The 13,160-nt window shown below is 40.6% G+C and overlaps 1 protein-coding gene across 1 annotated transcript in view; it reads right to left on the bottom strand.

The window, feature by feature from the left end:
* Nucleotides 1–11,349: 11,349 nt before the first annotated feature.
* Cpo (carboxypeptidase O) overlaps nt 11,350–13,160 on the bottom strand; it is a 39,625-nt gene continuing 37,814 nt past the window's right edge. The window contains 2 exon segments of the mRNA XM_021198531.1: nt 11,350–11,438; nt 12,342–12,426. Of these exon segments, the coding sequence (XP_021054190.1) occupies nt 11,350–11,438; nt 12,342–12,426 (174 nt within the window).

The raw sequence follows: 13,160 nt of genomic DNA, 5'->3' as shown, positions 1-13,160 counted from the left end.
CTGCTAATATGGAAATTCATTGATCTAGCCTCTTGCTGCTTGATATATAGGAGTCTAGGGACCACCAACATCAGGATCCCTAAGGAGCTTGTCAAACACACAAAAATCCAGACTTCACCACTGGCCTATTGATGTGGCAAAGAGTCTGTGTTTTAACAAGTTTTTTTTTTTTTTTTTCAGGTTATTTATGTACTCTGAAATCTACTGGGGCTATCTATAGAAGAAGGAATTTGGTGCCAAGATTACCAAATTACCTAGGAATCTTCTTTTTTTTCTTTTTTAGAACAGTTAAGAATCTAACACAAAAACTTTATATGACCCAGCACAGGGGAAGGCCAGGGCCAAGTAGTGGGAGTGGGTGGGTAGGGGAGCAGGGGTGGGGGTGGGGTATAGGGAACTTTCGGGATAGCATTTGAAATGTAAATAAAGAAAAAAATAATAATAATAATAATAATAAAGAATCCAACACAAGATAAGCTAAGACCAGTGCTGAGGAAGTGTGAATCCCCAGGCTTGCAGTAAAACTAAGCAAGGTAGGTTACCCTACAGTCACCATTAAGCTTCTGCCCCAAGTCAGACAGGACAGCCGTGTTCTCTGACTTATATGCTGTGCTTCAAGGTAAGGATTTATTTCAAATAAGAATTCTCTACTAAACAAATCTTGTAAGTAACAGCCTTAGAGAAAATAGTCAACCTTTAAAGTGACAGACTGGCAAACCTAATTATAAAGTAAATGTTATAGGGTAAATTAGCGTGGGTGGAAGAGGAAGCTGGTGGTGAGTGGAGTTGTTAATTTTTTTAAAAAGATTTTTGCCAAGTCTCTATATTGAATAAAATTTGGAAAATGAGGTTGAAATGAAAGTCACTTATGACCTTGACACCTGATTTCTAAAGGGAAAGCAATGCAGTGTCTTAACTGACACTTCGCCTGGATAGTTCTGTGCTTCCTACTTCCTGTCTCAAGCCAAAGGGCTCCTCTTGTTTACATACGTCTCTTCTTCTGGCCTCCATGCATTTATAAGGCCAGTTTATGCAATGTAATATTTTCCCAGGCAGAGATGGGAGTCTATTGATCCTACAACAGCACATTTGTCCTCTCTTTCACAGATTCCTTTTCAGATGGATGCCACAGTCTACCTTTCTGAATAGTACCTATGGTTTCTCTGTGTTTGTTTATATTTTTTATGGCAATTGGTTTAACTTCTATCTTACTCAGTTTATATATACAAAGTATATATCATTTAACTTTTTGGAGTCCCTTTTCCCTTACAAATATTTGACTTTAGTTCATCTTTCCAGGCTAATCTCTGCAACAACATATCACCACACACACACAAGCACACACACACACACATGCGTACACACACACCTGAACTCTTTTCCAGTGTGGTGATATTTTCCAGGGCCTTTAGGGATGTAGAAATTCTTGCCTGGAATTCAGGACATGAAGCCAGTATATCTTTCTACTTCCCCTTCTTAGGGGTCCCTTCCTGGTCAGCTGGGTTGTTGTGGAGTTGAACCCATGATCTGGATACACAGTGCACAGTACTCTTTACCTCCTTTACGTTTCTGTGGTTTATATTCATTTTCAGTTGTATTTATTATTTTGGATCTGACTTTTTCAACTCTTCTTTCAAAAAGGATGGGGGAAGTAAAAATAATAAAAAAAAAAAGATTTCCTGGAAAATGGCAGATTAGAAGATGTGTCTGTGAGACTGGATAAATAAAAACGTTAGAATGCAAAAATAATAAGTCCTAATCTTATAAGAGAAAGATCTAAAGAAAACAGAAATAAATTGAGTTGATAATATCTCTACACAGAAACATCCAAGTCAAGTCACACCATGACTGGTTCCTGCCATACCTGGCAGGGAGGGATCTCATTTGAGGCATCTTGAAAGCCTGCAGTTCTGGCCTATGGACACACAAGCAGAAGCTGTCCACGCTGCTCATGAAGAAGAGGACTGGGGTAGAACAGGCTTTGCAGACAGAAGCAGGTGTATGGTACAGAAGCCTGGAATTGACAGCAAGAGCTAGTCAGAGTAAAAGGTGACTCTGTCCCTTGTCATTGCCTGGGCAAGTTCCACAGGATGAGGGAAGGGTGGGGCACAACTTGGTACAGAGTCCTGGCAAGGATAACAAAGATCAACACAAGTGAGCTGATCTTGCAGAGCCCCTCAGAGCCTTAGCCACAGAAACTCTTGCATGTGTGAGGAGCAATCCCCAAACCCCAGAGAGAAAATGGCAGTTTGGTTCTAAGGAGGGAGACTCAGACTGAGACACTCTGGCAAAGATATAGCCCAGCCATAAATTCTTCCCCACCTGTCAGGATACACTGACCTGTTTGAGTTCTGAGACCAGCAGCCCTCTCCTCTCTTGTGAAGATGGATACACAACATAATCCAAACGGAGGGAGAAATACTGAGCTCACAACATCTTCTATTCCATTTAATTGCTTACTTTATTTTTCAAACTAAAAGAATAGTTCATTTTTTTTAAAACTAGCTAAGCCTAGTAAATTATCTCTTAAAACAAAACCCAAGTTAACAGCAAAGAAGACATTAATGTGAATCTAGCACTGCTGAAAACATAGACTAAAACACTACACACAGAGAGAGAAAAATCAGAAAAGCTATCTCTTTGTGAGATCATAGGAAATTCTGCATTTCATGAGAGGATCAGATGAATGAAGGAGATACATGGTCAACACAGAAAACCAGCAAGGGGAGGAAGAAAAGGACTACCAATAATCCAACCAAGCAGAACAACACTAACAAGACCATACAAATGAGTAAAGCCCTCTCAATAATAACCTCAAATTCAAATGGCCTCAATTTAGCAATTAAAGATACAGACTAAATGACTAGATGTAAAAAATAAGACCTAACCATCTGTTATGTCCAAGAACCCATCTTACTAAACAAAGACATTCAGAAACGGAGTCAATGGACAGAAATCAAACTGCAAAGAAAACACAAGCCATAAACAACCTTAGAAAGAGATTCTCTTTCTAAGTGAACGTCAAATGAAAACTAGTTGGAAGAAACAAAAAAGACCACTGTATATTAATAAAAGAGAGAAATTCAGCAAGAACTATGACATTTGTAAGTATCAGTGCACAAAATATTGGTGCTTCCAAATTCACAAAACAAATACTAAAAGACATAAAAGCAAAAACTCAGAGAGTTCCCGATATAACAATGATGGAAGGCTCATTCCAATGGCCCCTTTGTTTACTTAGTTATTCATTTATTTATGCAGTGTGTGAGTGTGTGGTATATGGAAATGTTCATGTGCATGTATGCAAATGAGTATGTAGGTGCACACACACACATATATATATATATATATATATATATATATATATATATATATATGCAAATATATATAAAAGCCAGTGGTTAATGACAGTTCTCTTCCTCAACTGTGCTCTGCCTTATTTTATGAAATACAATCTCTCACTAAATACAGCTAACAAAACCTATGAGTTCCAAGAATCCACTTGTCTCTGCCCCTCTATTACAGACATGTATAGCCACACCAAATTATTTTTAACTGGGTTCTGGGGATTTAAACCCAGGTCTTTGGCTTTGCACGGCAAGAACTTTGCTGACTGAGCCATCTCCTCAGGTCCTCCCTGGCATTTTAGATAGGTCTTCTAAGCTGGATGTAAGCAAAGAAACCAGAGCTCAGTCAGATTTAACAGATACATACAGAAGATTTTATCCAACAAACACACAACACGACTATACATTCTCTTCAGTGGCTCATGGAAACTTCTGTAAACTTGATCACATTATAGGCCACAAAATAATAATTGCAATAACTGTTGTACCTTGTCAGACCTTGGCAGAATAAAACTGGGAATCAGCAAGAGAAATGACAGAAACTGAATAAATACTCAGAGACTCAACAGTACACTTCTGCGTGAATAGTGAGTGGTTTAAGAAATCAGGAAGGAAATTTCAAAATTTCCTAGTATAAAATGAAAGTAATAGTCCAACTTACAAGAGCCTCTGGAACACAGCTACGTCAGTTTGAGGAAGAGGATTTATAGCCATATGTGCTTAAATCAAAGCATCATAGTGATCACAAGTAAGTGGTCTAATGGTGCACCTTGAGACTCTTGGAAAACAAGGAGAAGCCAAATTCAAAGGCAAAATCCTTGGCAAAAGACTCATTAAATTTAGGGCATTAACAGAAACAAAGACTAAAAGAACAATACATAGAATAAATTAAACAAAGAGTTAGTTCTTTGAAAATATAAACAAGATTGACACATTCCTAGATTCACTAGAACTAACCCAAATGAAGATCCAAATTAAAATAGAAACTTAGAGATGAAAAAGGAGTTGTTACAACAGACTAAGATGAAATCCAGAAAAATCATTAGGGATACTTCGGAAACTTCTATCCCTAAAAAGTGGAAAACCTGGAGGAAACAGATAAACTTCTAAACACATGTAACCCACCAAAATTAAATCAGGAGGCTATGGCCAATTTAGAGAACAAGCAGCAGGGTCAAAGAGTTGATTAAAGGATTCCTCATAAACACAAGTGCAGGACTGGAGGGATTCATTATTGGATACTATCAAACTTTTAGGAGAGCTCAAATGCAATTTCTTAAACTGTTCTGAAAAAAGAAAAGAAACATTACTGTTTTAGTTAGGGTTTTTATTGCTGTGATGAAATGCCATGACCAAAAAGCAAGTTGGGGAAGAGAGGGCTTATTGGGCTTACACTAACATATTACTGCTCATCACTGGATGAAGTCAGGACAGGAATTCAAGCAGGGCAGGAATCTGGAAGCAGGAGCTGACACAGAGCTCATCAAGGGATGCTGCTTACTGGCTTGCTCTCCATGGCTTGCCAGCCTGCTTTCTTATAGAATTCAGAACCACCAGCCCAAGGATGGCACCACCCACAATGGGCTGGGCCCTCCTTCATCAATCACCAATTAAATTGCCCTACAGGCTTGCCTACAGCCTGATCTTAATGGAGGCATTTTGACAACGGAGACTCTCTCTCTTCTAATTAATGATGCTAGCTTGTGTCAAACTGACATAAAGTTAGTCAGTGCAACTACCAAAGTCATCCTATGAAGATAGCAAAACTCTGAAAACAGAAATAAACAAGACACATCCCGTCCTCTAAACAAAAAGAAACAGAAGAAAACTGTAGATGGATCTCCCTGACATACATAGATGCAAGAATTCTCAACAAAATATTAGGAAACAACTGCAAGTGAATAAAAGACCTTAACGTAAGACCTGTAATGCTAGAGGAAAAAGTTAGGTAGTACATATCAAGATTTAAGTATCAGTACAGACTTTCCGAGTTGGACTTCAGTTAGCAGAAAATAAGACCAACAGTTTTCAAATGGGACCTTATGAAATGAAAAGGCCTCTGTGCTACAAAGGAAGGTGTTAGTTGGGTGGAGTAATGGGAGGAAAATCTTCAACAGCTACAGATCTAACAGAGGATGAATAGGTAACACACATCGAGAACTAAAAGAATAACAGCAACCAACCTAACAACAATGGGCTACAATACTAAAGAGGGTTCTCATAAGAAAAATATAGAAATGGCTAACTGTTTTTAAGTGTTTGACACCCTTAGCCATTTAAGCAAGCTAAGACTACTATGAGATTCCATTTTTATCATTGTCACAGTAGTTATCATCAAGAAACAAATGACAACAAATGTTGGCAAGGTTGCGAGGGAAAGGGGACCCCTTTTCATGGTTGGTGGGAGTCTAAACTGGTAGAGCCACTGTGGAAATCAATGCAGAGGTTTCTTAGAGAGGAAAAATAGAATGTCCATATGACTCACGTATAACACCCGAAAGAATCTACACCACTGCAGAGATATTTCCATATGCATGTTCACTGATGCTCTATTCACAATAGCTAGGACACAGAACTTGCCTAGATATCACTAACCAAGAAATGGAGAATGAAATTGTGGTACACATACCCAGTGCACTTTTATTTAGCTTTAAAGACAAATAAAATTATGACATTTGCCAGAAGATGGATGGAACTAGAGACTATTATACTGAGTGAAGTAACTCAGACCTGGAAAATCAAACACAACATGTTCTCTTTCATATGCAGATCTTGGCTGCAAATCCTTAGATCATTATGTTTAACTTGGAGTTCTTGCACCCAGGAAGCTAGGAAGAGACTGCTAGGGGAAGAAAGGAAAAAAGAGGCCTAATGAAGGAACACAGTACAATATATGTAATACAAAAGTAGGGGGAAAGTGGTAAGGGTGTTGGGGTTTAAGTGGAAATTGAGGTGGAAGACTAGAGGAGAAGAAGGGGTGGGTGAAGGTTTAGCCAAAAGTATACTTGAAAATGCCATATGGAAACCTATTATTTGGTGAATAAATATATGTGCGTGTATGTATATATAATATATATATTCACCAAATATATATATTATATATAATATTTATAAATATTAAATATTATATTATATATTATATGCATATAAAGTTTGAATGGAGATACCCCCTAAACGGGTGGATGATTCCCTATCTGAAGCCATAGATTACTGAACAAAAATCCCAGTGCCAGATAGGAGATAACTATCACTAGGAGTTATTGATCATGGAGGTCCCAGAGGCCGCAGAGCTTCCTCTCAACAAGGTGAGTGCCACTGGTCTTGATTAGTAGAAGGTAAAACCCTATTGCTCAAACCATCTCACACTTGGTTTTTTGGAAACAGAGAGGTCTGGCTGGAACTGAACTGGAAGGCTCTGTTCTCCAGGCTAGTTTTCCTGGTGAGAGAACTCTGTCGGCTACTAGGGAAAAGTTACCAACAAGCTTACCCAGCTGTGATCCCTGCAAATGCAATATCTACCTTCCAAGCAAAAGCACCCACTGCTGTAATAGTCGTGTGACCATTATGAGGTTTAACAACCATTATATGATTGGATTTGAGGCTCACTCCATGGAAGGAAACTCATTCTTCATACTGTAAACCTGGCCAAGAGCCTATGACTACAGGGATTGTTTACCTTATGGTCCATGGACCAATAACATTGGTCTTAGATTATAGTGTGATGAATTGTTCATTTGCTAAATGGTACTGTGTTTGTATCCATAGATTAGTGCTGTTCTTGGTGTTGTTCAGGGTCTTTTTTTTTTTTTTTAAACAGGCAAACACTGTTAATGCAAACACTGATTAAGTGGTCAGTGTACAGAGACTAAGTCACTACTGAATGCTCAGCTCTAAGTGATACATCTATATCACTCCTTTCAAGCTGAAGGGAACAATGGGAAAGAGAGAGCAGAGAACACATAAGAGCTAAAGGACAGAGAAGGTGCTGCAAATGATGGTTTCTAGACACGACATGGCCCTGGCAGTCACAAACTCACCAGAACTGTGCTTACCTGCACAAGTCTGGGCCTGTCGGCATTGAATCAGGCTTGGAGGAAGGTCCTGATGTGCCCTGGGATGTTGGTGGTTACTGGTTGCTAGGAGAGGAAGGTATTACTTTCTTCACCGGTGTAACTGCTGATAAGCAGTCCAGTAAATAACTCTACCCTCCCCTTACCCATGCATATGGAAGCAACACTAATTAAACTCGGGGGGGTCATAAGAAGTAACCTTTAAAGACAGAAAAACATGAAGGCAGGAGGGGACTTCTTGAGAAGAGTAACTTGAGCGCATTGAGTGTGTGGAAGGAGGACGAGAGGATGATTAGGGGGTAAAACCAGAAAAAAAAGATCCTAGTGGGGGACTGGGATTATATGGGAAAGGCACACACTGACAAGATGGCGGCAAACACATCCGTCGCTGTAGATTTCTCTATTTATTTACATTATTTTAAATGAATTACTTCTTAGAAATAACATACCTTTTTCAGAATATTAAGGAAATACCACACAATCTCAATTACAGGAGAGTAGAAAACTGCTTTTTGTTTTTTGTTTTTATTTTACTTTATTTTTTTGTGGCCATCATTTTCACACAGAACCTTATCATAACACTTGGAAAATCCAACTCTTCATAAACGCAAGCCTTCCTTCCTGACAGTTTGGTGGGAAGGAATGGAAGCAGGCAAGGCAGTATGGTCAAACATCCCCCAAAAGGCAAGAAAGGGGATGAAAGGAACCCTTCATCTGTTTTTATTAGCACGGACATGATATTAGGTTGAACTGTATAAAATTACCAACGCTTAAGCTTTTAAAAACCTTTGAAAGCAGTAATTTCCTATGAGTCAACTTGATACGTGAAGCTCTTGGGGGAGAGTCCTTTGCTGACCTCTTTCTCTGTGACATTCTGCTGATGATGCTAAGGTTTCTGGAAGGACAAACCCTCAGGTCAGTTGTCTTGTCTGCAGCAAGCAAGCAACCCAGCCATCAGCGTGAAGAGGAAGTGTCTCATGGATGGAGCTCAGACTTGCTGGCTGCTTGGACCCAAGCTCACTGTGTCTCTCCCATAGCAAATCTCTGCATGCAGCCCTGGTATTCACTGCATCCTCCCCTTGAGACTTGGGTGTGCGGTGCATGGCTGTAAATATACTGGCGTTTGTGTACATTAGCTTGCTATGAGAAAAAAAAAAATGACCTTGACTTAACCCAGGAATTTCATGACCTCTAATACCCATGAAAATAACAAAATCATTTCTTGACTTTAAAAGAGGGTAAAAATCAAATCCCAGCCTCAAAAAAAATAACAGTATAGGATAGTCTCAAGATTACCGATTATAGGCATTGCATGATTGTATAGAGCTCTCAAACAATGACCATTTTATACCAGGAATCTGAAAAGAACTTTTCATTTATAGTCTTTCAAACCTTATTCTTAGGACCCTTTCATAAGAAAGGAAAGCTTCCGGAAGAAGCTAGAAGCAGGTCATGACCCGCTGGTTCCCTCTTAAATACCATATCAATTTTCTAAGCAAAGGATACTGTAGTATGCAGGCATTCAAATCTTTTTCTTTGTAAAAGCCCTGGAACTAACACCCTGGCTACCTGGATAGCAATGACCTGAGATTACAAACATGGTGGCCTGCGTGCTTCTTCAGTGTGGTATTGAGTAGGGAACATCAGCTTTCTTCTTCTCAGGGCCAACAGCCATTGATGAAAACTAACTGGTTTTCCCCCAACAATGCTGCATTTGAGGAGTTGGCATTTTTATGTAAATCTCTGTCCCTTGATTCATTAAACGCCACTGCCCCCTGACATTTCCTTTCTGACCCTTATCAGCCACACACTAGGAAAACATGGAGAGAGAGAGAGGACAAAAGGAGGACAATAAAAGGGTTACAACCAGGAAGTGTATTGTGACCATGGCCAACAAGGAAATTTAGAAACGGGTGACTAAACACTAGGGAGACCCTGTCAGCCAGTCACAGAGGCATTTGTTGAAAGCCTGTCAAGTGCTTAGCACCATTTCAAGGTGTCACATGGAGATACATAGGAAATGACAGCCTTGGAGGCTGCTTGAAGAGCACTTGAAATTTAACAGACAAGATAGTGCAGCTAAGTGTCTAGAGAGCCACAAACACACGAGCCGGCCCTGTTCAGCTCTCTTCTCTGTTCCTTCATAGCAGTTGGATTATTTCGTTTATTTCTTTGTGCTCTTGCTATATGGCTTTCACTAAGCTGGGATTTGCCCTGAATGAGACAGTGTGTCCGTTCCAGTTACTCATGGCGGCTATTTGGAATTTCACTCACTGTAATAGAAGATCCAAATACGTGTGCTCTATGTCTACGCACCATTGTAAATGGCTAGCAATTTAAAAGATACTTAGGTGATTCCACAATTATTATTATTATTATTATTATTATTATTATTATTATTATTATTAACAACAGAAAAAGCAGGTAAATATTTAAAGCTAGTGGCAACTTTATAGACAAATTATATAACCTGTTTTCTAAATGTTGCTACTAACCCATGAGTGAAAAGGACCAACATACAAGCAAATTTCTAAAGACTTGGACTGTTAACAACTAAAGCTAGACCTAAGGAACATAACGTGTACTTCCTTTCCTTACGGAATATTAGGATCATGCATTCAAAATAATAAGTAGAACACAGAACCTCATCACCTAGGTTGTAATTAGATTCCAAGCACAGTGGAACTCTCCTGCCCACACGTAGAGTAATAACAGCCAGCGATGAGCATGCTCCTGCTGCACTGTCCCATCTCCAAAGCTAAACAGTAACGTTCAAGGCGTGGCATTCAAAGCCAAGTAAAGTGACTTAGGTGAAGACTGCAGTCTTTACAGATATCTCACAGTGTGCTTTGCCACCCTTTGACTCTTGACTCAGACAAGTGACTTCCTTCAGCCAGTGGTGTCATCGCTAAGTTTCTATTGCTGTAGTAAAACACATGACTCTAAGCAAATTCGAGAGGAAAGGATTTATTTCTCTTATATTTCTATATCATAGTTCATCACTGAAGGAAAACAGAGCAGGAACTCAGGGCAGGAATTTGGAGGCAAGAACTGGAGCAGAGAAACCTTGTAGGAGTGTTGCCTATTGGCTTGCTCAGTTTGTTTTCTTATACACCCCAAGACCACATACCCCAGGGCAGTATCGCTCCCAATGTGCTTGGCCTTCCCACCTTAATCATTAATCAAGAAAATGCCCTACAGATATGTCTATAAATCATACAGAGGCATGTTCTTGATTAAGCGTTCATCTTTCCAGATGACCCTATTTTGTGTCGAGTTCACATAAAAACTAGCCAGAACAAATGGCTATGTTAATAAAAGTGATACAAGCGGAGATTTGAATAGTACCTATAGGTGGGAACTTGATCCCTTCCTACATGTCAGGCCAAACCCGCTGGAGAAATAAAGATCCAGGGAGCGTGAATATCACCCCTCAGCTCAGTTCAGCCTGAGCCTGGTCAAGCGGCTGCCTACCACTTAGCTCAGCGGCATCAGCAAACAGCACCAAGATCAGCAGAATTTTCTCACTGGTGTACAGGCGCACGCTCTGCTGAATTTTAGAAGGGTTTAGTTTATAGCTTTATAGTTGTTAATAGCTAAGTAATACAACAGTCTCATGGAGCAATAAAAATTAATTACCAGCAAAACAAATGTTTAAAATGCTAGCCTGACTCTTTATTAGAATATAGAGCAGTTTTAGTTCCAGGGTTTGGCTTCTGTACAACACACACCTTCACCCCAACCACATTCCCATCGCTGGGGCTAAGCGAGACAGGGTAGGACGCACTTAAAGGAGAGATGTGAAGAAGTACAGCATGGTCAGTGCTGAGATTGTGATCGCCCCCTTCCTGGCACTGTTGGTGGGTAATTCTCATAAACATCATCAAGGACTAAGAGAATGGCATCCTTGGTCTCTTCACATATGCACTAGATCACAGCAAACCCCGGGTACCATTGTCCATTAGCTCAAATGTGTACAAGAAGGGGATCCCAATGTCTCCATCCTAGTCTTTTGAGGACCCTGACAGCATCTATAAATGAACCCAGGAAGGGTAAATGGAGAAATCAGATTTCGAAAGGTGGAGTTCCATCATCACGCCACTGAATAAAGGCTTCCCTGGTAAAAATGAAGGAGCTGTTCCTGGCTAGGACCACTTCATCCTTAGCAAAAGGATGGAGCCTGCATTTTATTTGGCTCCTTGGTCTTCCTTGTGCCCGGAACATAGCAGAGACTTGGTTAAAATTTCTCAGTTGATCAAAAAATGAGGCAGCATCAAATTGCAAGGCAAGAATGGAATGGACTAATTCTCACAAAGGAATTTAAAAAAAACAAACAGACAAACGAATCCCAGGACAATTATGACACACATATTAGCTAGGTGGGACTCGGGAGCTAAAGGCAGGGTTGTGGGATGGGGGGTAGTATGGGGATCTCAAGGTGGGTAGTGTGGGGATTAGGAGGTGGGTGTGAGGGTGTATTTTAGATTTGGAGAAGGAGCATGTGCTGTTAGCTGAAATATCTCTTTTGACTATTTCCCCAGCCTTAACCCTAATCTGCTTTCCTGGAAGGTGGACCCTCTGGGACTGCCACCAACCGACCAAGGCTCAAAGGACAATCCCCTTCCTGTTAACTCCCGTGCCTTCTGACTTGCCAGCTCTTTTAAACTCAAGCCAGGGAAAATTCTGGTTTGAGCCAGCATATCATTGTTTTTCCTTTGCACTCACACCGTATCCCCAGAGAGCACAATACTGAATCACACAGACCTGCTTTTATCCTTGGTCATTTTTGATTCACCCAGTTCTCTGTGGGTCCTAGGAACGCCTACTCTTCGGCCCGTCTCACGTTCTAAACTTCATTGATTTCTTCTGTGCCTTAGATACCATTAAAGAAGAAGAAGGGGGAGAAGAAAAAGAGTAATCTTACATAAAATCTCTGCACTCGCTCCAACTCTATAATTGGTTCCGTGCTTTGCTTTCAGTGTGCTTGCCGCCTTCTGTCCAACTTGAATCTGTAGGTGGGAAATGCCGAGAGAGCTGCTGTTAAAAATAAATCCGACAATCCAAGAGTTTTATGTTTTGTATAGATCCATCCCTGAGGTTTTAGACTTTCTCTCTTCCCTCCTGTTGAACATTTATGTCTAGGTAGCCTGTTGGTACCCCACAGTAACCACACCCACATTTCTTTTCCTATGTCTTTCACCAACGAGACTGTTCTGACTTTCCTATTTCTGGTCCTGCATAATGGTACTACAGCACATGTGTAAAATTCTGTAGATTTCTTTAGCTTCTTTTTTCTCCCCTTCAAAGTCACCAATGTGGATTTCCATTGCTATTAGTCTATCTCAGACTCATTACCCCAAAATGAGTCTGTTGCATCTTCTAATACATTGTTGGGAACAAAATTAAAAAAGTGGGGCAGAGGGCTCCGGGGAAAGTTGGGAGGAAAAAGATGCCCAACGCCCCGCCAGAGTTTCCCTATTCTCTGGTCAGTCAGGTGTGGGGAGACTTCCAGGTGCTTTCCACTCGGCCCCGGGTGGGCATTGCCTCTGACCCACGCGGCAGGTGTGGGGGGTGGGAGGGTGGAGAAGGGGCAGCCCCAACGGGGACTCCCCTGGAGCTACCTTGCTATCACTCCAGGGTTGTGGGACAGAGGGAATAGGGAAGAAATTCCCAACAATGAGCAGAGTGCACAGCGGGCCTTGATGGAGCAGAGCAGAGACTCTATGGTTTAAGAGCTTTATTA

The sequence above is a fragment of the Mus pahari genome, chromosome 5 (genome assembly GCF_900095145.1).
Source record: "Mus pahari chromosome 5, PAHARI_EIJ_v1.1, whole genome shotgun sequence".
Classification (NCBI taxonomy): domain Eukaryota; kingdom Metazoa; phylum Chordata; class Mammalia; order Rodentia; family Muridae; genus Mus; species Mus pahari.
Note: the sequence above shows the minus strand (reverse complement) of the source record. Positions and strands in the feature narration are given on the sequence as shown.